This window comes from Heliconius melpomene, chromosome 6, assembly GCF_056956725.1.
Source record: "Heliconius melpomene rosina isolate 202511_hmr_F chromosome 6, ASM5695672v1, whole genome shotgun sequence".
NCBI classification, from domain to species: Eukaryota; Metazoa; Arthropoda; class Insecta; order Lepidoptera; family Nymphalidae; genus Heliconius; species Heliconius melpomene.
Window position 1 is genome coordinate 14,046,052 of NC_140394.1, and position 27,998 is coordinate 14,074,049.

General features: G+C 36.6%; 1 protein-coding gene across 3 annotated transcripts; it reads left to right on the forward strand.

The window, feature by feature from the left end:
• The first annotated feature begins 1 nt into the window (after position 1).
• Positions 2-27,949, forward strand: LOC146538712 (GTP-binding protein 2-like). 3 transcript variants are annotated; one of them, XR_014878084.1, is made up of 18 exons: positions 2-472; positions 3,510-3,633; positions 4,285-4,434; positions 4,667-5,054; positions 6,102-6,234; positions 6,705-6,917; positions 10,633-10,726; positions 11,410-11,525; positions 12,444-12,608; positions 13,143-13,304; positions 13,748-13,860; positions 14,554-14,683; positions 21,639-21,753; positions 22,955-23,169; positions 23,508-23,750; positions 24,265-24,360; positions 25,873-25,980; positions 26,185-27,949. XR_014878084.1 is itself a non-coding variant. In XM_085187280.1 (18 exons), exons 2-18 carry the CDS (start codon positions 3,516-3,518, stop codon positions 26,225-26,227), a joined length of 2,622 nt encoding a protein of 873 aa, XP_085043406.1. In that variant the 5' UTR covers positions 2-472; positions 3,510-3,515; the 3' UTR covers positions 26,228-27,949. The 3 variants fall into 3 exon arrangements, 2 of the variants coding, with proteins under 2 accessions (XP_085043406.1, XP_085043407.1); XM_085187280.1 differs by having other exon boundaries at positions 25,853-25,980; XM_085187281.1 differs by having other exon boundaries at positions 156-468; positions 25,853-25,980.
• Positions 27,950-27,998: the final 49 nt, after the last annotated feature.

A 27,998-nucleotide genomic window follows, 5' to 3' on the forward strand; every position in this document is an offset into this window, starting at 1 on the left:
TTTCAATGAACTCATGACCTTCGCGTATTTAAGTAATTAGAGTCTTTAACACCTGTATTAATGTATTTATTATTAATGTATAAAAATAAAATAAATAAAGAATAGCAACACTATTTATAATATCGATTCAAAATTCCGCAAAAGTGAAACTGAAATGAGAAATGTCAAAATAATTTCATCACACAAAGAAAATTACACTTAAAATTTCATAACATATACAATTTGTTACTTAATTGAATCATGTTTAAATGAAACAAGATCTCTATCTTTAAAACTAAAAGTTAAAAGACGGTCTACATAATTTTTATTGTTATTTAAGTTAATAAATAATTAATATTATTGTTTGTCATTACGTCATGTAATAAAAATAATTTGGCAATGAACTGAAATGTTTGTATAGTTTGTTTATTCATTTGGTTACATTTGTAAAGGAAAGACACAATCGCCCTTGAACCTATCTAACAGCTGGTGGGTAAGTACAATGTCTATTTAAAGATACTTTCTTACTTTATTGCAGAAAATATCTTAATTCTTATTAGAAATAATAAATAAACAGTACATTAATTAATATAATTGTAAGTGATATAGTTATTGGGTAAGTACAATGTATTTAAAGACATTTCTACTTTCTTTAATCTAAAAAAATATCTTAAATATTCTTTTTAATCTAATAATACACATTTTTATAATTATTGTGTTATAAGTTACAAATATGATTGAAGAGTTGATTTACCTTTTCTTTTGTTGCATCATTATTTGAATTTATGTTTCAAAGTATATTTATTATATATGTAACTAGCAGCCCACTCGCGGTTTCACCCGCGTGAACTATGTTATTATTAATTTCTGTCTCCATGACTACGTCCTAGTGTCGTCTATGCAAAATTTGAGACTCGTAGCATTTGTAGTAACGAAGTTTCATACAAACTTTCGATCCCTAAAACAACCCCTTTGAAATCGAATATTGAAAATTCCCGTCTTAGCGAGCACCTATGTCCTATAAGTAACTCCTATGCAAAATTTGAGATTCCTAGCACTTGTAGTTTCTGAGATTTCGTGATGAGTGAGTGACCTTTCGATTTTATATATATAGATTAGAAATTGTATGATGGTATTTAATTAGTAATTGTAACAAAAATTTAAATATTGAATTTTCTTATAATTACAAATAATATCTAAATCTATAAATAATTTAAAAAATAGTGTTTTTTGCAATAATATAAATATTTTAAGACTTTTTGTGAAAAAAGATTTTTAGTGAAAAGTGCTTATCATTTTACAGTTTTGACCTTGTCACCTTGAAGTTTACTAAAATAGAATTTTCATTTGACCGTCTAATAATAATATTACGTTTATTTTAATGTCAATGGAAAAGAGCTAAGTTTTATATCACTTTTTTAGCTTTTCTTTTAAAGAAAATAATCGAAAATATAATGTATTAGAAATGTTTTGTTTGTAATTATTTGTTTAAAATATAAAATTTTGATTTTTTTTTCATTTTTCTATAATTCTGTATACATTCTGTATGTCTGTGTTTGATATTGGTAGAACCTATTCCATGGAAAACAAATATCTTTATAAATCATAATTCTTAGTTAATGTACTTTGAAATTACCTTCCAACTGGGCAGGAATTGGTTTAGGTAAATTTTTATGCAGTAGAAGTAGGAGCTAGATGTATAACAGGAAATCATAACATTTCTAAAAGATTTCAGCTTGTAATTTATTGTCCATCAATTAATTCATTTGGATAGAACATACTTTGATGATGGCACTCAAGTGGGATCATTTTAGTGGAATATTGAAAGTGAAGCTAATGTGACTAAAGAGTGACACACTTTGGTTTAAGCACCCAACAACCTCCTAACAGTTTCTTCTTTATGATTTAAAAACATATATGAAATATGTATATATTTTTTAATGACCTAGTATGACTACAAATGTAAAAGTTTGTGGGAATAGATGTTTGCTTTGCTTTTATCTAAAAGCTAATATCAGAATAAGACATAAGCTCAAATAAACATATTTTTATATGTATTACAGTATTGTAAATATTTTTAAGAAATTTGTGATTTATTAGAACACTATGAATCAACATCTAAATAACTTATGTAAATAGAAATGTGTCATCATGTGTCTACATACAATAAGTATATTATGCAACATTACAAAGTATTGTTGCATATGAAGACCATTCTTTATTTTATGGCCACTTAATGACATTTGTAGTTCAACAAAGTTCGGATAGGCATAGGGAGAGACACTCCGTTCCCATTAAGACACTCCCATTCCCCACTACTAAGTTACTACATTGGTAATATGCTGAAAATAAGGCTTTGAAATATATTTTAATTTTATAATAATGTAATGTTATTTTTATATTTTAATAATGTATGTTTTTTGTTTTTTTTATATATCATTTTAATTGCACGACAAAAACTAGCACTAAGTATGTAACTTTATTTGTCTCCATTATATCACTATTAGTATGGAAAGAGAAAAAGAAGTAGCGTTAGTTCCGCCACTCAATATTCAATGGCTTGGTGGCAAACTGCTATTGAACTTCTATACAGGTGTTGTTTTAAGACTTTGCTTTTTTTTATCAGATCAATAAGTCTACTATATTATAAATTTTTGATACTTTTTGTTTTAACATGTTTTGAATCCACTACCATCATTATATTATCGATGTTTAAATCAGACACATTAGATTATTATATCGATGTTTAAATTAGACACACACTAACTGATGAAAACTTTTGTGTCATTTAGAAACAAACACACAGACATATATACTATTGTTATTTTTATTGTTCTAATGATATTTCGTTTTTCCAAGTTTACTTGCATGTGTCACTTGGCTTTTAATTTTTCTGTTATCAAACAATAGCAATGACTGATAAGAATTCTGTCTTTAATTGAAATAATATACTTGGAAGTATAGTTAGTTAATCTGATATTTTAGAGTCATATAAACACGGCTGTGGGTTCGATTCCTATTCGACGGAATGACTATTTTTTTGTGCTGTGTTTTAACACTTAGACCCCTGAGCTTACTCTGCTGCATGCGAGGTAAGACCTCTCAACGAACGATGTCTCGATTGTGTTCTCATATCCATAATAGCTTATAATAGCATAGAATTATTGTGGAAAAAGTTTTGTGTTATTGCATAACTGAGACTAATTTAGTAATGTAGCTAAAGTAAATAAAAATAATCTTATCTGAAAAAATTGGCAACGATATTGGCATGTCATGTTTGGCTTCAACATGATACTATTTTCAAAAGGAAACTCTTTTGCCTTCGCTATGACACTGAATCTGACTATAAACGCGACGGTCGTGGGTTCGATCCTCACTTGGGGATTCCCCTCAACCTGCCTTGCTATATGCGAAATACACTTCATCTCCCTAATCAAATGGTACAGTTATATATGATGCAGGCCACATGCTAAATGACTGTTTAATTTATGCACTAAGAAGATTGAAAGAAAGAATTACTTCTTTTATAGGAAAGAATGGATTCGTTCTTCAGTCTCTTCGATCCTTCAGACGGTAGTCAAAATAAGCAACACAATAAAAAGAGGCATAAAAACGATCAAGAAAATGCTAGAAAGAATCCAGATGCACCTAAAGGTAAGAATTATCTATTTCAAATATTTATATGTACACATTTTTCCACATTTTATAGATATCGCGTATTAAGAGGCGGAACCTAACGCCACTCTTTGTCCAAAGGTGGGTAATTAAAATAATTTAAATATACTCGTCCTCTTTCGCCTCGGCCACTATCATCAACCTCTTTCTGCGGAGGGCACCTCGGGCTTTTTACGTGAACTCCTTAACATTCCTCTATCAACTCTCTCTTACCATTCACTTTTCCTTCATAAATTTTTTTAGGCATGTTCTCACCATGAATTCACGTGAGCACATTCTTCTTCATTCTTGCCAGTATCTGCCATTATGTGTATCTCTTCATTGCATTCTTATTTTGTAATTTCGTTTTTAATTTCGTTTGTAATTTCCCACGTTTCGACCACTATTTTCACGCTCTTTCAAGAGTGGTGTCCAATGCAAGGAACTCGCATTCTGATGATGCAATGTGTACTGCATCATCTGCGTAATTTACCTTCAGATTATCTTTTTACGCCTGTATATAAGCTCTGTAATTTTCTTAATCCAAAGACAATCTTACTAACCAACCTTTTAACCTTAGGCTATCTGTGTTCATCATGCTATATGCGGGTAAAAGCATAAAATTATAAAAAAAAAATCTTTGTTTAAAAGGAAGAAGAAGAGGGCGTCGTTCCCACGGCAAAAACGAAACGCTACCGGAGGAATCATCTTTCCTTTGCGAGCCGGACCTTAGTACGGAGATATTGGTCAAAAACTGCAGTTACATAGAAAATTATATTGAAGTAAATAGAAAGGAGGAAGGTAAATTTTGACGTCGCAGTTACGCGACACCTTCGCTTTGTTTTGCTATATATTAAGAATAATTTCGGCTTTACTGCGCTTACTTTAAAAAATATATATTTAAGAAAATTAATAATAAATATTTACGATTAAAACTTTCTATAATTTATTGATATACGAAATCTTTATAATGTATCAATATATATTTATTGTATTAAAAGTAATCGCACATGTTATATATTACGTATTACAGATGTCAAAGATGATAAAAAACCGCGCAGACGTAATTCAGGTCGAAAAAACCGCAGGAAAAAGAACAAAATTTCCCTCGCAAAGGATATTCCAGCCAATTCTCCTTTCCAAGATGAAATTCCGGAGATCCTAAACAACCAATCATCCATCCCCAAAATATGTGACGAAGAAATTGGAAAGAACGTCAACGATTTAAAAGATATCAAGAAGACCAAAAGGAAAGAAAATTTGTCCAAATTCGAGGATAACGATAGGATTTACAATGTGATAGATAAATTGGAGAAAGTTGGTATCAAAGATGATATGTATTTGTCCGGAGACTTAGACTCGGATCTGGAAAGTGACTTTTTGTACAGTTCGGACGACATGGATGAGTTCTGTGACGACAGGTGGGTTTTGCCTTGTCATTTGCTGGTTGAATAAAAGTCATTATTTTAGAATGGAAAGTAATATCATTACATCAAGATAAGATTTATCAATAATGAACTAGCTTGTGCCACTGCGTCACGTCTTGAACTCTTGAGGCCAGACGTTGCGCAGGGGCACGAGCATGTGACTACAAATGCAACAGGTTGTGGGTTCTATTCCCATTTGCAGAAATGATATATGTAATATTTTCATTTCTTCGCTCTGACCTTAAGGCAAAGCGCAGCGTTGATTCCGTCACTGGACACGTAATGCCTCTCGATTTCAAGCGAACGGGGAATGGAGTGCTATAACACTAGGTTCCCAGGTTTCCTCTGCGTACTCTGCTAAGTGCGGTATACAGGTGAAGCAAAAAAAATAAACTACTATTATTTCTATTGACAATATGGAAAGTAAAATCTTGTACAAGTACTTTGGTGACTTATAAAAAATAATACAATAGGCCTATCTATTTAGCCGATTCTTAGCAGCTTTTGTTTGTGTCATTTGGAAGTACTTTCCAATTGTAAACAATGTTTCCAAAATGTTTATTTTTAGGTGGTAAAAAGATTTTCCAAGTTTGATTAGTAGGGCGAAGACTTTGACTTACAGTACTATGCATTTTAAATGAAAACACAGTGTGCTAATAAAATTACATCATTTTTATCTTTTAATGGCTATTTTTATCTTTTAACTTTTTAGTAGCTTCGTCGACTAGCTAGAATACATTCTGCAAATACTTTTGAATTAACACCAAAACGGTCTTTCTGCATATTTGTTTAAATTGTCGGCCTCTTGAGACCGTCATGACGCATAGGCAAGGCGTCTGTCTATAATCTCGTAGTCATTAATTATTTTAATTTTCTGGCCCTAGTAACAAGACAAAGCGCAGCGTTGAGTTCATCACTCAACACGCAGTCTCTAAAATAGGGCGGAAAGCAGTGAACTGAACGCTTTAACACGAGGCTTTCTCTGCTTTTGCGGGATACAGTGTGAAGGTAAAAAAAAATCTGAATATCCCAATTCTTCAGCAATTCAGATGGAGATGATTCAGGAGATGAAAGCTACGGCAGCCTTCCGCCAGAGCCGAGGTTTGGCAATGTGGAGTACAAGTTGCAACTTGTCAATCCTTGTGAAAGAAGGTTCCAGCATTTGGTTACACAGGTATGGGTCCTTTTTAGTGTTTCGACAGTTTTTATCCTTTTTCCATTTGGACATTATGGACAGTAACATTCATTTGGGGGTTGAAGTTACTAGTGCAAGTGACTTTTGTGACAAAGTGTGACTTGGGTTACGACTTACGACGCTTAACATACTATAAATATGAAATTTTACAAATTTGACGGTAATTGATGAACAGTCATAAGTTCTTGTCATATACAAGTATAAGTTCTAAAATAGTCGTGGTATGAAAAAGTGGAATATAAGTTGCAACTTGTCTAACGAGATTTTAGCATCAGGTAAGGCTACTAAGTTCAAAGCAAAATAGGATTTTTTTTCATTTGGACAATATGGACCCGTAATAGTCATTTTACTTTTATGATTTTTTTAATTGTTAAGGTAAAAAATTCAAACTATACTTGCAAAAGCTATTTGAATAAAAAATATTTCGAATTTTAATTGTTTATTTCCAGCTGAAGTGGCGCCTTCGTTCCGGTGGTGGAAGTGCCGTGTATTTAGTAGGAGTTCGGGACTGTGGTGCCTTGAGAGGGCTGAGGGCACGCGCCCTCCGCGCCTCCCTCACCTCCCTTCGCCGCATGGCGCTGGTGCTGGGCGCTGCTCTCGCCAGCGTGAGGGTGCGGAGGGTGGCGGTGAACAGGGCTGTCGCGGAGGTGTGGATCAGGAAGGTGAGTTGAGGGTGGTGGAAGTAATGAGTCGAGACCTCCCGCTGCATGGTGCTGGTGCTGAGCGTTGCTATCGCCAGGAAAGATGCGAAATAGCAAACACCCATAACTTCTTTGAAATACGCCAAAAAAACTTTGGGGGTAATTCAAAGATGTTATGGGTGCTAGGGATTTTAGACGTTGGGGTCTGTTAGAGTCATAATAAGATTAAGATTGAGAAACAAAACAAAACAAGCAAAATTATTTTTATAAAATTGTTGTAATTGTAAAATATTATATTAAATGTATATATACTTGTAATCTCTATTATCTTTTAGTAATATTTTTTTTTTTTTTTTCCTCTGAGTTCATCTGCGATCAGTCCCAAACTATAAGCAGATCTGTTCATTTTAAGTTTGTTGGCGTTTCGAGGAACCTCCCCAGCAGGAAGCTCTACTCATCTTTTACCACCTTTCATCCAGTGTCTGAATATTGTGTCGTTTAAGGCGTTTACTATAGCTGATAGTCATCAGATTTGCTGCTAGTTCATTCGGGTGGTTGCTGAGCCGACTTTTGTATCTGATGGTAGAGCTTTTTATCTCTTCTTTTACTGTTTTTATTTTTAGAAAATTGTGTATTTCTGAGTTGGTTACACCCCATGGGGCGTTCGTTATGGTGCGTAGAATACAATTTTGTAATCTCTGGATAATGGTTATGTTAGAGATACAAGCGCTCCCCCATAGTTGGACTCCATACATCCACACTGGCTTAAGGATCATTTTGTAGATAAGTAACTTGTTGTCTACTGAGAGTTTAGAGTTGCGTGCCATGAGCCAGTACATATTTTTATATCTGATGTTTATTTCATCGCGTTTAGTTTTAATGTGCTTCTGCCAGGTAAGTCTCCTATCAAGGTGAAGGCCAAGATATTTGACGGAGTTGCTCTGAGGCAGAGTAGTGTCACCCAGTCTTACCGGTGGGCAGTTTCCTTTCCTTAACGTAAAGGTGATGTGAGTAGACTTAGAGGCACTAGTCTTAATGCGCCATTTTTTGAGCCAGTCATCCACTTTGCAGAGGCCTGTTTGAAGGATGTTTGAAGCAGTTACAGGATTTGAACTGCTTGCCATTAGCGCAGTGACGTCGGCAAAGGTAGCAATAGTAATCTGCGGTAACTCTGGCAGATCAGCTGTGTATAAAGTATAAAGGAATGGACCAAGAACAGAGCCCTGAGGAACTCCTGCCTTTATATCGAAGATGTCAGATGTCTCTCCACTTTCTCGTACTTGGAACATTCGATTGGACAAGTAAGAAGTCATCAAGTTGAAGTAGCTGTGCGGTAAGATATTTTTTATTTTAAAAAGCAAACCTTTATGCCACACTTTGTCGAAAGCCTGTTGTATGTCCAAGAAAACAGCAGAGCAGTACTCTTTCGCTTCTAAGGATCTTCTTATCTGTTCACATACCCGATGTACTTGTTCAACGGTCGAGTGCTCTTGCCTGAAGCCAAATTGATGTTTCGGAATTACTCCTTTTTCAGACAGTGTTGGTGCTAATCTACTTAGGAGGATCTTCTCAAACACTTTGGAGAGTATAGGTGTGAGGCTTATAGGTCTATATGATGTGACATCATCGGTTGGTTTTCCGGGCTTGTGTATCATGGTTATAATTGATACTTTCCATATACGTGGAAGATACTGCACTCTAAGTATACTGTTAAAGAGCGTAGTAATAAATACTAGTGCCTTTTTAGGGAGTTGGGTTAGGATTTCCTTGGTAAGAAGATCGAAGCCTGGTGCTTTATTGTTTTTTAAGCCTCGTATGTGTCTTGCTAGCTCCTTTATAGTTACTGGTCTTGGTGGTAGACATAATTGGAAATCTTGTTGTAATAGATCGTCAACCTCTTGCTCGTGCTCTGGGGAACAACCATCGTTTGAATTAAAAACGTTTGCAAGATGTTTCGCGAAGATGTTTGCTTTTTCCTTGCCAGTCTTAGCCCAACCTCCGCTGTCATTTCTCAGGGCCGGTTTAATTTGTTGCGGTCTGTTGAGATTATTGGTGAACTTCCACAGCGAGTATTCCGTGGAGGGTGTAGCAGTTAGGTTTTGTAACTTATTTTGTAGAGTGGCATTACTTACTTCATCCAGTGTGTCTTTCAACTCTCTTATAGCTTTATTTAGGGAAGCCTTGTCACATTTATGTCTAGTTTGATGCCAGATTCTTCGCTTTCTTCTTTTTTCTAGGACTTTCTGTTTAATTTCAAAAGGAAGGTTTTTTGCTGAAATTATTTTGTTTCTCAGTGGAGTATTACTCCAGCACGCGTTTTCTATCAAATTAGTAATATATTTTGTGGCTTCTTCGATCTCTGAAGGTGTTTTTAAAGATATCTGTAGTTGTATGTTCTCCTCCAACTGTTCTTTAAAGCCTAGCCAGTCAGTAAATTGGTTGTAGAGTGTTTCCGGTTCGTCATAAAATATTACATTATTACTTATCGTTAGAAGCACTGGGGTATGATCAGAACTACTGTCAAGGCAAGATTCAATTTTCAGGTGCTGTTTTGATAGTCCACTGACTATAAAAAAATCCAATAAATCAGGTTTCCTCTTTTGGTCTGTAGGCCAATATGTTGGTTCACCAGTGGAGATCGTGTTAAAGTGATTCAAATCAATACAGCTTTTCAGTTGGCGGCCCCTCGTTGTGGTTAATCGGGAACCCCAGTATGTATGCTTGGCGTTCCAGTCGCCCCCTACGATGAACTTAGTGCCCAGTGTTGAGAAGAACTCATTGTACATCGAACTGTCTATTGTATGTTTTGGGGGACAGTAAATCGCAGATATATGGAGTGGTCCTTCCTTACTTTCTATAACAATGGTAGTTGCCTGGATTGGGCTTGTTTTATACCCGGGCAAGGGATGGTGTTTGATATTTTTTCGGATTATAATCGCGGTTCCAGCATGACCAGTGCCATCAGGGTGGTGGGTGACATAGGTGTAACAGTCCTTGATCTTGATATTACTTTTTTCCGTACAGTGCGCTTCAGCTATAAGGACGGCATCAAGGTTGTTGTTTACAATCAGTAACTCTAACTCAGATTTATTTGGAGCCAGACCGTTGATATTCCATGTTCCTATTCTTAGCATTGTTATTTTTTTATTCTGTCTAGTAGTGTAGTTATGAGGCTCAACAGAGTGCCCATTTGTTGTAGGATAAGATCAAATTTTTCAGATTGTTTTATTATTAGATCTTCAATTTTTGTATTATTTTTGGTTTCAGGAGTAGGGTTGCCCATTTCCTTTTTCGCTTTCTCTGCGTAAGTGGTACGGTCACTATCTGGATCACATCTTGGTGTTTCTGTGGTTTCTTTTTGAGTCATTTTTCTTTGGTATTGGACTGCCTTTCCTGGCATTCTTCTAGCTAGTATTTCTCTGTACACTTCACATCCTTTGTAATTAGCTGGGTGCGAACCTTCACACAGTGCACATATAGCTGGAGTCCGGCGGTCTTTTTTGGGACACTCGGAATTTTTGTGCCCTTGAGCACATTTTACGCATCGGTATGGCCTCATGCAATAATTCTTCGAGTGGCCATACTGTTGGCATCTCTGGCACTGTGGTATTGTTGTTCTCTTCTTGGGGTCCTCAATTACAATGAATTGGTGGTAAATATATTTAATATCTTTCACTGCTCCGTTTTAGTAATAATTAATACTTTATTTTTATTCCTAATTTATATTTAATTTCAGTTAGCAGACACTCAGCAGAGTGTCGAATTGAGGGTGGCAGTAATGGGTGCTAACGAAGCGGGGAAATCTACTCTTATCGGAGTATTGACTCAAGGTTAGAATAGAAAATGGGCAAAAAGCGGAGAACAGTATGTCTTGACACTAGTTTAACTGTGCCTACCCAGGAGGGTTAATAGGAATTTATTTATACTTGAGAAGTTTTTTTTGTATGTGATAGTTGTTGACTCAATTACTCACAGGTTTTTTATAGTTGGGAACCTGGTAACGTAGTGTTAAGATACTCTGTTCCCCTTTAAGACTCTTCCGTTCCCTACTTCGCCACAAAATAATTTTCAAATTATCCTATCTAATTGTATGACAAACGCCATAATAATTATTAATTGTATTTATTTTAGCTATACATTAAATAATTTACATATTTAAATTTAGAACCTAGTGTTAAGACACTCCGTTCCCCAGTTTCTGCCGAATTCTGGACGCACTGTGTATTGAGTGGCAGAACTCAATGCCGCGCTTTACCTGAATACCATAGCGAAGGAATGGAAATATAAATTTAAATAAATATTTAATCTCTCAGCCAGTAGAGATAGGTGGCGAATGCTCGTGAGGCGTGTAACATCTGCCGCTAATGTCACTTTGTAATGAGCACGACCGCTCTGACAAGAGTGTTACGACAGAGAAGAAGAAGAAACATGGTTCAATTTCTTCGCCAAAGCTTCTATAAATAAAAAAAGCAGTGACATACAACTAAATTTCTTTTATTGTTTTCTTTTGAAGGTGAATTAGATAATGGTCGAGGCAGTGCCCGCCTCAACATGTTCAGACATTTGCACGAAGTCAAAAGTGGAAGGACGTCATCTCTGAGCCATGAAATACTGGGGTTTGATGCTCAGGTGAGGCAAATTGTATGATTATTTTGTGTCAAAATTAAGGGGCTTATTAATACGGCATTCGTCGCTACCGGTTAAAAAATACCACAGACGTAATAAAAATATATATGTATCTTATTTTCTACATAATATAGAGACTTGCTGCTTCAGGTTTCTTCTGCATAGAAACAAGAGACGCGCTGAAACCCTATATGTTTTCGGAAGCTTGCCAGAATCCAATAGTGAAAACCGCATTTAAATTGGTTATGCCGATTCGGAGATTAGCAATAACAAACGCTCAGACAAACACACAAAAATTTTAAAAATCATTGTTTTGGATTCTATTACGTTAATAAAAGTTCCCAATAACATTTTTTTTTTAAATATCTTCCAAGTACAGACACCGACCCTCTTACGATTCATACCTATATTATAAATTTGAAAGTAACTCTGTTTGTCTGTCTTTTACGCAATCAGGGCCAAATCGCTAATTTAAATGTGATAAAATACTTATATAGAGATACTTGAGGGTCTCGGGACGAACATAGGATACTTTTTTTTCTCATATTTGCAATATTTTCGATATATACCAATATATTAAAATACTTATTAATTTGACCTGCAATTTATTCCGCCATGTTAATAACAACCGTCGCTAAGCGACCGTTGCTAAGCAAAGTTTGTTGTTAGAAAACGTCACCCAAAATGAGCTTGCTTACCGCATCTCTCTATTGAAAACTGTAAATAATATCATAAATATATTTAATAAATATTCGTATAGTTCAAGGGGGCGTAGCCGAATGCCCCCGGAATTCGGGGAAGTTATCAGGTTCCTTCTGCCTATCCTGCTATATACGGGATATAGCGTGGAGATATAAATATATTAAGCTTATAATTTTAATAGATGTTTCATATATATTTTTGTCTGTATATCTTTTCAAGGGTAACGTAGTAAACTACGGGTGTTCAGAATTAATGACAGCCGAAAGAATAGGAGAGCGGAGTGCCAAGTTAGTCTCTTTCTTAGACTTTCCCGGACACAGTAAATATCAAAGGACCACATTACACGGCCTGAGTGGATACTCACCGCATTACGCTATGTTGGTGGTGAGTTAGTTTATATTGTGAATAAATGTATATTTTTTAAATAATTTAGATTTACTCTCTTACTCTAGTAGTCTAGATACTGAGTTATACATTCATACATTTCCTTCCATTCTCATATATTATTATATATGTGTATATGCATTTTCACTTATTCATCCTCATTAATTCGCTTATTCATTCACTAGTTAAAATGTCAAAGTAGTTTTATTACATCCCCAGTATATTAAATATAAGGGGACTGAGTGGGTATTTTGTTGTGAGTTTAAACATATTTTAGCCAAATTAAACATAATGTTATATATGTTAGAATAATTTCTATGTTAGAATAATTTATATAATGTTAGAATAATTTCTGACGTATATATCTATTCTCTTTATACTATTAAAATAGGATTTTTTTTATTAATGGTCGCGCAGTCATAATATTAATTTACTAAAATAAAAAAAAATACTGTATTTCTATCCACGTCAAATTGGTCTTTTTTTTAAATATATATATAATCTATTTATATCTATTTATATTTTTTCCTACAGATCTCTGCAACAGCGGGTATAACAAAAATAACGGAAGAGCACATTGGGCTCCTGCTTGCACTGGACATGCCATTCTTCACAGTTATCAATAAATGTGAATTAAATAATAACATAAGCAATATTGTTTTACGTTTGGAACAACTTCTGGAACCGGTTAAAAAGGTAAGCCTCAACTGATCTTTTCTTCTTTTTTATTACGGTTAGAGACATTTATTTTCTCAAAAGTTTATTCACTTCAACATATTCACTTACTGAGAAGATAACACAATGCCCACACAATGTATAATGGGAGTACTGACGTACTACATAGCGGGGACCGCGCAATTACTTCATTGTACTAACTACGAACTATACATGTGTTTTATTGTTTTGTAACTTGTCGCTTCCCTTTTATATATTTTATAATTATATTATTTTCTCCATTTTTTGTATGTTGATTCATTTCTTCTCTTAAATTTAACATGATGTGCCTTTGCTTTGGAGTCTGGTCTGAATAAATTTTGATATTTGAACCTGTCAGTTTTGATTTATTTTTAAGTATAAATTTTGTTGTTTTCAAGGATGAGAAGCATACTTTATTAAAATATCTAATTTCTGTTTTCCAGAAACCTTTATTAATAACTGATGAAAAATTGGCTCGAAATTGTGTCGTACCTCAAAAATCTATTTTGGATACTATTAATGATGAAACTAATGACAAAATCGAGAATGAAAATAAGTAAGTGGGTTTTTTAGTTCTTCTAAAATTTTTGACAATTTTTTTTAATGTTTAGCATTTTTAGCGTTTAGGATAAGTTTAAATTTCGATTATATATAAAAAAATGTGCTATTATATTTTAATAATAAATAAAATAAACAAATCACTTCACGCTGCGCCCGCACACTGCAGGGTAGGCAGAGGAAACCTAGTGTTAAGTAACTCCTTTCCCTACTTTCTGCTGAATTATTGAGACATTGCGTGTTGAGTGGCAGAACTCAACGTCGCACTTTGCCTCGATACCAAAGGGAAGAATTGGAAATATAAACGTAAATAATAATTTCACTTCCTCGAGTGGCGATTGAACCCACAACCGTCGCGTTACGGTCACACCCTTGTGCCGCTGCGCCACGATGGCCTCTATAAGTCATAATTTTGTACATGTAGATGAGAAAATTGAGTGCCTGAATTTATTTTCGCGGTTTGTCTTGTAACAAAAGGCATACTATATTTGTGGGACACAACAAGCGGTCGCCGCAATATAACAGTGTCCACAACTCGTCGGGCGTACTGTATTTGTCGTGTCGTTTCCCCGCAGTGTGATAGTGTCCACAACTCGTCGGGCGTACTGTATTTGTCGTGTCGTTTCCCCGCAGTGTGATAGTGTCCACAACTCGTCGGGTGTACTATATTTATTGTCTCGTGTCCTCCTAGTACGGTGTCAGTGTTCCCGGTATCGTGTGTGCGCGGCGCGGGGCTCGCGGCGCTGCACGCCTTCCTGCTGGCGCTGCAGCCCCCCCTGACTAGACCAGACCAGGACCTGGAGGGCGGAGAGCGGAGAGACGTGAGTACTGGTGCTTAGCTTGTAACGGAAATGTGGTGTTGATTACACTCTGTTCTCCACATTCCACTGGCTTTTCACTGCCCTTTGTGTTAAACAGAAGGGAAAATAATTTAGTCCTTTGATTGGGAATCGAATATAATTTAAACGTAAACACACAATAGCTATGGGAGCTATTGTGTTTACGTTTAAATTATATTTCACTGTGCCTAATAAACATAAACACTGTAATAATTGTAATAAACATGATACTTATATTTTTAACAACCAATAACTAACCTTTAAAATTTCTATAGAAATATTACAACTACATTACTAGAGTTTTTAAAAAAAATATTTGCTAAGAAAATATATATTTAAAAAAGTCGTTTAAATAATATAAAAAAATCTATTAACAATTATGTATGCCTGCCACCCCCCAAAATACCACACTAGGAACAGAAACAAAAACGAACACCAAGAAAAGGAGATTTCACATCGCAACATTGAATACAAGATCATTAAAGTCAAATGAATGCTTATTGGAACTAGAGCAAGCGTTAAATAATATTAATTGGGATATTCTTGGCATATGTGATGTACGGAGATCGGCAGAAAATATCGAAGAGCATAAGGAATACATATTATACTATAAAAATGAAACACCAGGAATATACGGTGTGGGCTTCTTAGTCAAAAAATATCTAAAACGGAACATAATAAACTTTAAATGAGTATCAGACAGGATAGCTGTCTTAAACATTATACTTCCTGGTCACAAACAGCCGACATCGATAGTCCAAGTATATGCTCCTACTGAAGTAGCGAAAAAGGAGATTAAAAATAAGTTTTACGAAAATCTAAATGAGACAATGGAATCCATGTACAACACCATTATTGTGATGGGAGATTTTAATAGCCAAATTGGCCAACGAGGAAAGAACGAAGACGAAATAATCGGACCGTATACAACTGGCAAACGTAACGATAATGGACAAAGATTGATAAACTACGCGTTAGAAAATAACTTACATATTATGAATACTTTTTATAAAAGAAAACATAAAAGAAGATGGACGTGGGAATCTCCCAACGGCCAAATAAGAAATGAGATAGATTTCATAACTACAAATAAACCGAAACTTTTCCTGAACGTGGGAATCCTTAACAAATTTAACTATTTTACGGATCACAGATTACTCCGAGGTCAATTACATTTTAATGTACCTAAAAATTCTAGGAAACATATAAAAAATACTAAACAACCAATTACACTACCATTACCAAGTCATGTTCTAGAATCCCTACAAACTAAGCTAACGCCAATAAGTAAACTAAAAACAGTTCAAGAGAAATATGATACCTTAGAAGAAGAAATCAAAAGAACTAATAATATTATACAAAAAGATAAACCACTTAAAGACAGAATAGGACCTGAAGTAAGAAGATTAGTAACACAAAGAGCACTGTTATTTCAAAACAGGAAGAATAATAGACAAAACATAACTAAAATAAGTAAAGACATATGCACTGAAATAAAGAAATACAGAAATACACAAAAAACTAAATCAATACAAGTCCACATAATAAAATCAGGTGGAATCAAGAGTGCGTTGAAAGAACTTCAAGAATATTCAAAATGGATTCCTTACGTGACACATTACAAAACTAAAAAACATAAATCTAAAAGGAAAGAAATATTAAATACAGCAACCGATTTCTATTGCGATCTTTATCATGATGAACAACGCACTTCAATTACGAGTAGTGAAACAGTTATGAGTATCCAAGAAGAATCAGTCCCTAATATATTGAAAGATGAAGTTATTAAAGCTATCAAATCGCAGAAAAGAGGAAAAACACCCGGCGAAGACAACATCTCTAATGAACTCTTAATAGGAATATCAGATACTATCTTGTATACACTAACAGATCTTTTTAATGAAATTTTGATAACTGAATATATACCTCTTCAATGGACCACTTCTACAATAACTTTACTTCATAAAAAAGGGAACACAGACGATATATCAAACTACAGACCAATTTCGCTAATGTCAAATTTATACAAAATTTTCTCCAAGATAATACTTGACCGGATAACAAGGACCATAGACGAGAATCAGCCGAAAGAACAGGCAGGGTTTCGAAATGGCTTCTCAACCATCGACCACATTCACACCATCAAACAACTGATCCAGAAATGCAAGGAATATGGAATGAACTACTACTTAGCATTTATAGATTACAATAAAGCATTTGATTCGTTAAAACATGATAAAATTTGGGAAGCCCTCACCACACAACAGGTCCACAGCAAATATATCAATATAATAAAGAACATATATAAAAATATGACAGCTAAAATACGCACAGAAAGAGTAGGAAGATATTTCCCCGTTAGAAAAGGAGTTAGACAGGGAGATCCCCTATCACCTAAACTATTCCTGGCAACCCTGGAACAGATATTTCGAAAGCTGGAATGGAAAGAATATGGTATAAACGTTAATGGAATTCTACTGAATCATCTAAGATTCGCAGATGATCTTATATTAATAGGTGGTGATCCAAAAACTCTGCAGGTTATGATTAAACAACTAATACACGAAAGTGAAAAGGCAGGATTATCAATAAATTCTAGTAAAACAAAATTAATGACAAATTACGTTAAAACCCCCATAACACCAGATAATGCTACATCCAGAGGGTGTCCAGACTAATACCTGTCCGATATTGGTTTGTGGGCATACGGGTACGCGACCCCGGATCCTCGAGCCGCCACTCTTATATCCTCATCCAGTCCGTAAGAATGGTGTCCCCCCCCCTCTCCTCCTCCTTTCTCCAGCTCCCTCCTATACCTATCCTACCCCCCTCTATTTTCCTCTCCCCTCGGTTTTTCCCCACAAAGGGGGTTTTGGAGGTCAGACGGCAGTCGCTCCAGGAAAACCACAAACAGCCACAATATGGAACGGACCAACAACAGACTGGGTACGGCTAGGGCGTCGCCGCATAACGACGCGCAGGCACATCGCCCTACACCTGCGACAAGTGGGCAAGGGCTACCGTGTCAAGTACGGGCACGGTTAAAGACGCAAGTACCCAGACGAAAACTCCGCTTTGCAACGTGGAATATTGGCTCTCTAACCGGACGATGCAGGGAACTCGCAGATGTACTCATGAGACGTCGGGTCCAGTGTGCTTTCCTCCAGGAAACTCGCTGGAAGGGTAATAAGTCCCGTAACATCGGACAGGGTTACCGGCTTATATACACTGGGTCACCTTCGGGTAGAAACGGTGTAGCGGTAGTGCTTTCTGAAGAGCTTCAGAATGGGCTCCTTGAAGTTGACCGTCGCTCCGACCGCTTGATGCGAGTGAGGGTACTGATTGAGGGCGTTATCACAAACTTAATCAGTGCCTATGCTCCCCAGGCGGGATGTAGCGCGGCCGAAAAGGAGACATTCTGGGAGCAGTATGAAGGGGTGCTACTTGCTGTGCCGTCTACCGAAGTGGTCTTAGTTGGGGGGGATTTGAACGGGCACGTCGGTAAGGCTGCTGAGCCGTATGAACGTGTTCACGGGGGTTTTGGGCACGGTCTTCGCAATGCAGAGGGAGAAAACATTCTGAGAACCTGTATTGCGTCTGATCTGGCCGTCGTGAATACGTTCTTCCAAAAGAATTCTCAGCACCTTATCACGTATAAGAGCGGGTCCCACTCAACTCAAATTGACTACTTGTTGACCAGACGGTGTCATATGGGCAGGGTAACTAACTGTAAGGTCATTCCAGGCGAAAGCCTAACGGCCCAACATCGTCTTCTTGTCATGGACTTTAACGTCACTCCGAAGAAGAAAGTAGCCGAGAAACGTAGGCCTCGGATCAAGTGGTGGTTGCTGAATGGACCGATGCAGACCGACTTCCTGGCAGAGGTGAAAAGTCACGATATTTCGACTAACACCGAGACTGCTCAGGATGCTTGGGATCGGGCTCAGTCGGCAATCATTGCGGCGGGCAGGCGAGTTCTTGGCCTTTCTAGGGGAGGACGTGTCATCGACAGGGAGACATGGTGGTGGAATGACGAGGTGCAGGAGGTGACTCGTGAAAAGAAGGCTGCCTTTAAGAAGTGGCAAGAATCCAACTCTCCTGAAGACAGACTGGAGTACACAGTAGCTAAACGTGCCTGTAAAAGAGCTGTAGCCAGAGCCCGCAGTGAAAGTTTGTCACCATTGTATGATAAACTTGAAACTGTGGAGGGGCAGAAGCTCATTTACAAACTGGCACGTTCCCGGGATAAAGTGACGCAAGATATCGCAAAATGTCTTTGCGTCAAAGATTCCCAGGGCACGCTGCTCTGTAGTCATGCCTCTGTGAAGGAGAGGTGGAGAAGCTACTTCCAGGAGTTGCTGAATACTCAGCACCCATGCAGTCTTCATCACGACCCACCGCCTAACCTCGGACTTATTGCCCCAATAACCCTTGACGAAACACGTAATTGCCTTCGACGCATGAAGAACGGAAAAGCGGTGGGACCTGACGACATTCCGATCGAAGCGTGGAAATCGTTGGGCTCTCTTGGTGTGCTCATGCTTACTGACCTTTTTAACCATATCTTGAACACTGGTAAGATGCCGCATCAGTGGAGGCTTAGCTTCATTACCCCTATTTACAAAGGAAGGGGCAGTGTTCAAGATTGTGGTAGTTATAGGGGCATTAAGCTTATGAGTCATACCATGAAGCTCTTCGAGCGCATGATCGACCTCAGGCTCCGCCGAGAGTGTACTATCTCTGAGTCTCAATATGGATTTCAGCCAGGATCGGGCACCATGGACGCCATTTTCGCCCTCAGAACTTTGATGGAGGCATACAGGGAAAAAAGGAGAGCTCTGCATGTGGCCTTTTTAGATCTGCAGAAGGCCTTTGACTGTGTGCCTCGTCAGTGTATCTGGTGGGCATTGCGATCCAAAGGGATCCCTGAGGCCTATATTGAGATTATCAGAGACATGTACCACGATTCCGCTTCTATGGTTAGGACTGCTGTTGGCGACACTAGACCCTTCCCGATTACAGTGGGGGTTCACCAGGGCTCGGCTCTTAGTCCGTTCTTATTCAATGTAGTGCTCGATATTGTCTCGGCTCACATCCAGGACCAGCCTCCATGGCTGATGATGTATGCCGATGACATAGCACTCATTGCCGAGAACCGTCTGACGCTGGAGCGTAAAGTGAACCTCTGGAAGGGTACGCTTGAGAACGGCGGTCTTAAACTAAATGTGTCGAAGACAGAGTACATGGCCTGCGGGAGCCGGGACTCGAGCACGATCCTTATAGGTCCTGAGCCAGCCGTTAAGTCGGAGAAGTTCAGGTACCTTGGATCCGTTATGCACGAGTCTGGAGGCATCGATCACGATGTCCAAGGGCGGATAAGCGCTGCCTGGGCCAAATGGCGGGAGGTCTCTGGTGTGGTCTGCGACCGCAGAATACCGCCCAAACTCAAGGGGCTGATATACAAGAGCATCATCCGACCGGTTCTTTTATACGGCAGCGAATGTTGGCCGGCACTATCTCGGCACACTCAGGAGCTTCACGTCACGGAAATGAAGATGCTGAGGTGGATGTGCGGCGTAACGCGGTCTGACCGCATACGCAACACATTCATTCGAGGTAGTCTTGGGGTCCGTGACGTAGCGGATAAGCTCCAAGAGCGTCGTCTGAGATGGTTTGGCCACGTTACGCGCCGGCCTAAGAACTATGTCGGTTGCAAGTGCCTTGCTATATCAGTTCCTGGAGTGAGACCTCCTGGACGCCCAAGGAAGCGCTGGCTGGATGTCGTGATGCAGGACATGAGAGCCAATGGTCTAACCACCGAGGACGCAAAAGACCGTGCAAAGTGGAGTAGGTTGAGTAGGAGGGCAGACCCTGGCAATAGCCGGGATTAATGCCAGGAGGAAGAAGAATGCTACGCAACTGGAATATGTAAACGAATATACATACCTAGGCCAAATAATATCTCCAACAGACACTACAACAAAGGAAGTTCAAAATAGAATAAACTTAGGATGGAAGAGGTACTGGGCTCTAAAAGACATAATGAAAAACCCAGATATACCAATTGAAGGAAAGAAGAGAATATTTAATACATGCATTCTACCAAGCATGACCTACGGGTGTCAAACATGGAGTTGTACAAAGAAAAACATAAAATCTTTAGAAACTTGTCAGCACCGAATGGAAAGAAGCATACTCAACATAAAATTAAAGGATAAGGTTAGATTAAAAACAATTAGAAAACGAACCAAGATTATAGATATAACTTACCAAATAAGACAACTGAAATGGAAGTGGGCAGGACACCTAACAAGAAATAAGACGGAAAAATGGACGAACGATGTAACGGAATGGATCCCTAGATATAGAAAGAGAAGCAAAGGCAGACAGTATCGAAGATGGGAGGATGATATCAAGGAGGTGGCAGGATCATGTTGGACGAGGATAGCAAAGGATAGATCGTTGTGGAAAACACTTGGAGAGGCCTATGCCAAAGAGCAAGACAATCACGAAACCGGTGTCTAATAAAAAGAAAAAATAAATAAAATAAAAAATTACATTGCTTTCACGAACAACCATGTATATTAGTAGCTATAAGATGAAATGTAACAGGTAAGATTGTTAATAAAGGCTTTTATTATTATTATTATTATTATTATGCCTGCCACAGCAGGGTAAGTAGAGAGGACTTTATTTTAAGACTCCATTCCACCCTTTCCACTAAATTCCGCGTTGCGTGTTGACTACGGCGCGGTAACTAATACCCCACTATGTATCAATACAATAGTGAAAAAATTAACATATTAAATATTTCATTATCTCGAGTGGGAATCGAATCCACAAACAGCCACGTTTACAGTCACACACTTGACCCTCGCCCCAAACGGGGTCGCGCCCCAACTGCCTCTAAAAAATAAATATATTTGTTGACATTTAGGAAACTTGTGAGTTCCAAATTGACGAGATATTCCACGTGGGCGAGTCCAGCGGCCCCGTGGTCGGGGGCCTACTTGCCAAGGGACAGCTGTATGAAGGGGACCAGCTGATTATAGGTGAGTTATAGTCTTCTTTTGATTATAGATGTAATGGTGCGTCAGTCTGTTTCAGAGTAGGCAGAAAAACAACTAAGTGTAAAAAAAAGCTATTGTTGAATGGCGGAACGTAACGTCGCGCCTTGTCTTATTGTTATTGTGAAGAAGTGAAAATGATTTAAACTGTAAATAATTAGATATTTAAGGTAAATTATGAAAATTATTTAAATAGACACGAAAGGTGGCGCAGTGGCACAGTGTAAAGTGTTAATGTAATGGTTGTGGGTTCGATCCTCGTTCAGGTTATCATTCTAATAAAAGATTATTTTATAAATCTATGTTTATAAGCAAAGTATTATGTATTTATTTGTGTATGTATGAATATATGTATTTACGTATGTATATGTCAGCTCTGTACGCCCCTTCCCTTTTCAGACAATGTATTCTCTCCTCTACCCAAAGGTTGCCTGGAAGAGATCGTTCGCTTAGCGATAAGGCCTCCTATTGTACTGTTCAATGTATTAATACATGTATATATATCTTTTCTATTGTACAATAAAGAGTATTTTATTTTATTTATATATTATATAAAAGGAGATGGTCCCACTAACTGAGGAAAGACGTGAAATTGGGACAGATGTTTATTTTAGTAAGGTGGACTAAGAAGGGATAATGAAAATTTTTAACCCTAAGGGGTTGAAAGTTTATATAGAGTTATTTTTTTATTCGGCACCGATTTTTATAAAATTTGAAATTCAGACTCATAAAAATATTTAATTGAACACATGTTTCACGGTTTTTTTGAATTCACCCCCTAAATTGAAAATAATTTCATAAATATATTTAATAAATATTCATATAGTTCAGGCGGGCGAAGCCGCTCTGGTCGGCTAGTCTTCTATATGCGTGAAAAATTTTTTCATTTATATATTGATCGATTCAATCTATTAGATTATCAAATTCTTCAATATGCTCTTTTTTAACTTCACACTTCACGCTGTATCCGGCATATAGTAGGATAAGGCGACAAGATTTATATTCTGCTCAATTTTCAATATTGCGTGTTGTGTGACGGAACTCAACGCCGCGCTTCGTATTCTTGCCAAAACGAGAAAATGAATATAAGTCATTTCGCTAGAAATAGGAATCAAACCGCCTACCGTCCCGTTTATCCATTTAATTCCATTCTATATATATCTCCATTATCTCTATTATATTCCAGGCCCCCTAGACACCGGCGATTTCGTAAACATATCAGTATCAACAATCTACCGTAACCGCGTGCGGTGTGGAGTTGCGCGCGCCGGACACTCGGCCTCGTTGGGGTTAAGCGCCGCGCCGCCCTCCCTTCGAGCTGGTATGGTGTTGCTAGCACCTCCGAGACTTCCAAGGAAGGGAAGGCCCGTGTGGGGAACCTGTGGAGGTGACTGTAAGGAGGTAAGAATACTACAATATCCTACTAATATGATAAATGTGACAGTTTGTGACGATGGACGTTTGTTACACTTTAACTCAATAACTTTTGAACGGATTTAGGTGAAACTTTACAGTAATATGAATATTAGACCAGAATAAACATAGACTACAATTTTTGTAAAGATTTTTTATAATTTGCCTATAACATTACAATAAGCGGACGAAGCCGCACGTAGGTCGCTAGTTGTGTATAAGAAAACTTAATCTTCACATTTACCAAATCATGTAGATGACTACTAACATTGAATAGTAAAACTTAAGATATTTTTCTATTTATTTCGGTTTGTTTTATTTTTCAGACAAAAGAAACAGTGACCGAAGAAAAAAATACAAAAAACAAAAATATACTCCAAGACATAGTAAATGTACAAAACAACCTGACTAAAGTAATCGACGTAAACAATCGGAACTTGTACAAGGGTAGCCAGTTCATATCTAAAACGGGGAGAAACGAGGAGAGAATGGAAACTATGAAGTGCGTGTGTGAAGATTTGGTGTTTCTCGAGGACCCCAATGATCCGCGCGGGTGTATTTATTTTCAGGTAGGATTGATTATTTTTTCAAATGCTTATTTTCTCATTTTATATATTCTCATTTCTCATTTTGTATTTAAATAGAAATTAAAACAATGGTAATAACTAAAAACAAGCCAAGTGCGAGTCGGCCACGCCCGAGGGTACCTGACCAATTTCATGATTGTAGATCAACGGGAACTTCAACTTATTACTTAGTTGATAAATTTAAATTTGCAGGTGCATGCACTCATTTTGTATGATTTTTTTAAATTTCACGTTGTATCTCGCACATAGCAGTGTAGGCAGAGGGAACCTAGAGTTAAGACACTCTGTTCGTCATTAAGACACTTCGTTCCCACTTTCCGCTGAATTTTTAAGGTATTGCGCCGCGCTTTACCTCATCATCAGGGCGAATAAATGAAAATATAAAATATTTCACAACCCCGAATGGGATTCAAACACACAACCGTTGCGTCTCGTGCCACTACGAAACGATGGCCTTAAATAATATCAGATATTCGTATACTTTACTATATTACAGGCATCAGTGCACGTCCTGAGACACTCCACGAGCATCTCTCCGGGGTTCCAGTGCTCCGTGCACGTGGGGAATGTGAGGCAAACAGCTATTATAGAGGTTAGTTTTCATTTTAATTTTTTTTGGTGGCTGCGGTTTGAAAAATGGTTAAGTGTATAATGATTGTGTATTTTCCAAGTTAAATTAAATTAAAAAAATAAAAGAGGCTTTTGTTGTGTACGCGTATATAAACTCATCGTTCATACATTCTCTTATTTGGCCTTTTCAAACAGTCTTTTTTTAAGAAAATACTCTTTTTCCACGTACTAATTTATTTCACTAAAAAACAAACCTAATTAATTAGGATGGGTGGTTGTGATTTCCCAAGTTTATTGTGTAATCGCGACCAAGTCTACAATCTAACTGACTTTAATGCTTTATATTTTAATAAAAGTAAATGAGTATACGTGTGTATAATAAAATTCCGCAGTGTATTCTTAGTTTGCCACTACAATTATTTTAAATATCAGTAAAAAAAATTCTAACAAGTAAAGTGTATTACACTGTTCACGAATATTTAGAGGACAAACATGTATGGAATTAATGTCTATTGAATGTAATGCAGGATAGCTGCCAACTAATGTAATAGATTGTATCTTTGATTTTGAAAAGAGCAACTGTTGAATTTCTTGCCGGCTCTTCTCAGCAGAACTGCCTTCCGAACCGGTGGTAGCTTTTTGTTCATATGTTCATTCGACGATTCAAAAGTGCTTATAATAATTGCCTATTTGAATAAAGAATATTTTGAATTTGAAAGAAATACAATATGGAATTTGCTGATCCGCTATTCCCATGCTATGGAACAGTATTTATTTATATAAGCATATTGAGCCTGTGACAGACAGTGTGTCAGTGTGCGACTGTGGCAGACACGGTTACATCACAAACCGTCTCTCGCCCAGTTTGTACTAGTCAACGCGAACGTATGAAGTATGTATGAGTTTATGACGCTACAGTGAACACTACAGTCTTCAAAATAAAATACAAAGTCTTAAAATATAACAGTATAAGAACCCATTGATAATATTGAGACACGTAGACCTTTAACTAGCATAAAAGTGTTTACATTTTTTCTTCACGCTGTATCCCGCACATAGCAGTGAGTCTAGTGTTAAGACACTGTTCCCATTAAGAATCCGTTGTCGCCCAGGTGCACAAGAGTGCGACTGTAACGCGACGGTTGTGTCGATCAGCACTCGATGAAATGCAATATATATCTAAATTAATATTTCCATTTCTTCGCTCTGGTTTCGAGGCAAAGCGCGGTGTTGAGTTTCGCCACTCAACACGCAATGTCTCCAAAATTCAGCGGAAAGTGGGGAACGGAATGTCTTAACGCTAGACTACCTTCCTTGCTGTGTGCGGGATACAGCGTGAAGCTGATTTATTTTATTTTTTATTAATATTTCAATTTAAAGCTATGTCTCTTAAACTTAACTTACATCTTACTATTCACACTGACATTTCATTCCGTCCTTCCTCATTTTTTTCAAATACCAAAACCTTTGTCTTATTCGCATTCAGGCTTAGACCATTATTTTCTTATATCCAGGGTATAATGTCCCCCAACAGCGTGCTGCGGGCGGGTGAGGCGGCCTCGGTGCTGTTCAGGTTCGTGAGGTGCCCTGAGTACTTGGTCAGAGGTCGCAGGTTGCTTTTCACCGCGGGGTTGGGAACTAGGTGAGGTTATTATGGTATTATTCCACACTTACGATAGAAATTCTGAGTCTTTGGGTAGCGGAAATTTGTAAAAATCTCCCTACAGAGATGCTGGCAGTAAGATAAGTTGTAACAAGCATATAAGAATTTCAACGTAGTCCAATGAGAATCCCTCTACATTCAAATTTTTATATTTTCTATTAAAAAAAAATATATGTTTTACAGAGCAATCGGTCGTGTCACTCAAACTTTTCCATATGTACCGTGAAGAGAAGAAGAAAAAAAATGGAAAAAATGTTTAAACAAAAATTGTAAAAATCCTTTAAAAATTTGAGCCTGCACCTAATATTGTAGAACCTGTAATAAGCTGTATAATTGTGTTTTAAAGGATTTCTTGTAGCTATAGATCTTTTTCAAAAATATTGTCAAAATTTGTTATAAAAATCGGGTTATTACCCAATTTTTATAGTCAATTAATGGTTCAATTATTTTTTTTGACAATTTAATTTTTTTTTATAATGACTTTGAAAATATGTTTTAAAAGACTATTCTCTTTTTCACTTTCTTTTTCTTCCTTATTTTGAATAATTAGGTAAAGGATTTTTTTTAGCTTCACGCTATATCCTGCATATAGCCGCCGCCCGCCGCACAATTTTCATTATATTACGTTACCTGAACAATAAAATGAAAATATATCATTCCCCCAAGGGGGAATCGAACCCACAACCGCGTCACGTTTACAGTGAACGGCCTTGATTTGGGGAATAATTTTACATAAAATTTATATACTATATATTATTAATACTAAATTATATACTAATAATACTAGTAATAATTTATATACTAATACACATAAATGTAAACTTTTTTTAATTTTATGACGAATGCGAGATGTTTTTGCTAATAATATTTTTCTCTTTATTCTACAAAATTATATTAATATTTTAATTATTAAAATATTGTCTTCTTTTAATAGTTTCATCAGATTCTCAGGAAAAATATGTTTATAATTATTATTAATAGTGAAATGTACTTAATGTAGACTAGGCTGTATGATGTTTGAACTTAGAAACTTTTTTCAAAATAATTATTAAATTAAATATATATAATGAACAGGCTGTATAGCAGTGGTTGTCAACCAGTGGTCCGCAGAAGCCTAGACGCGGAGAGGCATTGGACGCGAAAACGCTCATACCGTTACACCTAATAAATAAATATTTCATTTCCTCGAGTGGGGATCGAATCCACAACCGTCGCGTTACAGTCACACGCATGTGCCGCTCCAGTTTAAAATTTGTGTTTCATTATCACAATTTATATTGATAGACCGACGACCTAAAGACGTTGGCAGGAAGCCGATGGATCCATTGTGGTGGCGAGACAATTCTCGCCTATGTCCAGTAGTGGACAAAACATGGATGTCGATGATGATGATACCTACAGAGTGGTCCCTGCTAGCAATATTGATATAAAAGTGGTCTTTGAGCAAGAAAAGGTTGGGAACCCCTGCTGTATAGAATTAAACTAATATTGAAATGTATATAAATATAATATAATACTTTATCAAAAAAAAAAGTTTTTTTTCAATGTTTAAGCAATTTTAATTAAAAATAAGAGTCGATTTGAAGAAATATATTAAATTAGACGAATATAAGACAAATATTATATTTAAAATATAATTATATTATTTTTTTTTATAAATAATTTATAATAAAAAAAATTCAATAGATGAAATACAATTTTTTATCAAAAAAACTTTTCGGTAGAAAAATATCTTTTTTTGAATAAATTCTTTTCACCATTTTTTGTAAATGTTTAATATTTAAAAAATATCTTATTATTTTTGCACGATTGTTTTTACAATAAAAGCACATTTTTGGAACTTCGTATTGTAATATATAAATGTATATAGAAAATAAATAAAAAAATTACATTATTATATATAATTTTTCTATATATCTAAAAAAATAAATTTAATTTTTAAATTATAGATAATTTGTTTCGTACTTTTTAAGGAAAAAAGAAACCCTTATAAGATC

Excerpts from the sequence above, each read along its gene's own strand:
- LOC146538712 (XM_085187280.1), top strand. The coding sequence starts at position 3,516 with ATGGATTCGTTCTTCAGTCTCTTCGATCCTTCAGACGGTAGTCAAAAT. Across the intron at positions 21,754-22,954 it reads AGGGGACCAGCTGATTATAG|GCCCCCTAGACACCGGCGAT; the intron begins GTGAGTTATAGT and ends ATTATATTCCAG. Across the intron at positions 23,751-24,264 it reads GCGGGTGTATTTATTTTCAG|GCATCAGTGCACGTCCTGAG; the intron begins GTAGGATTGATT and ends ACTATATTACAG.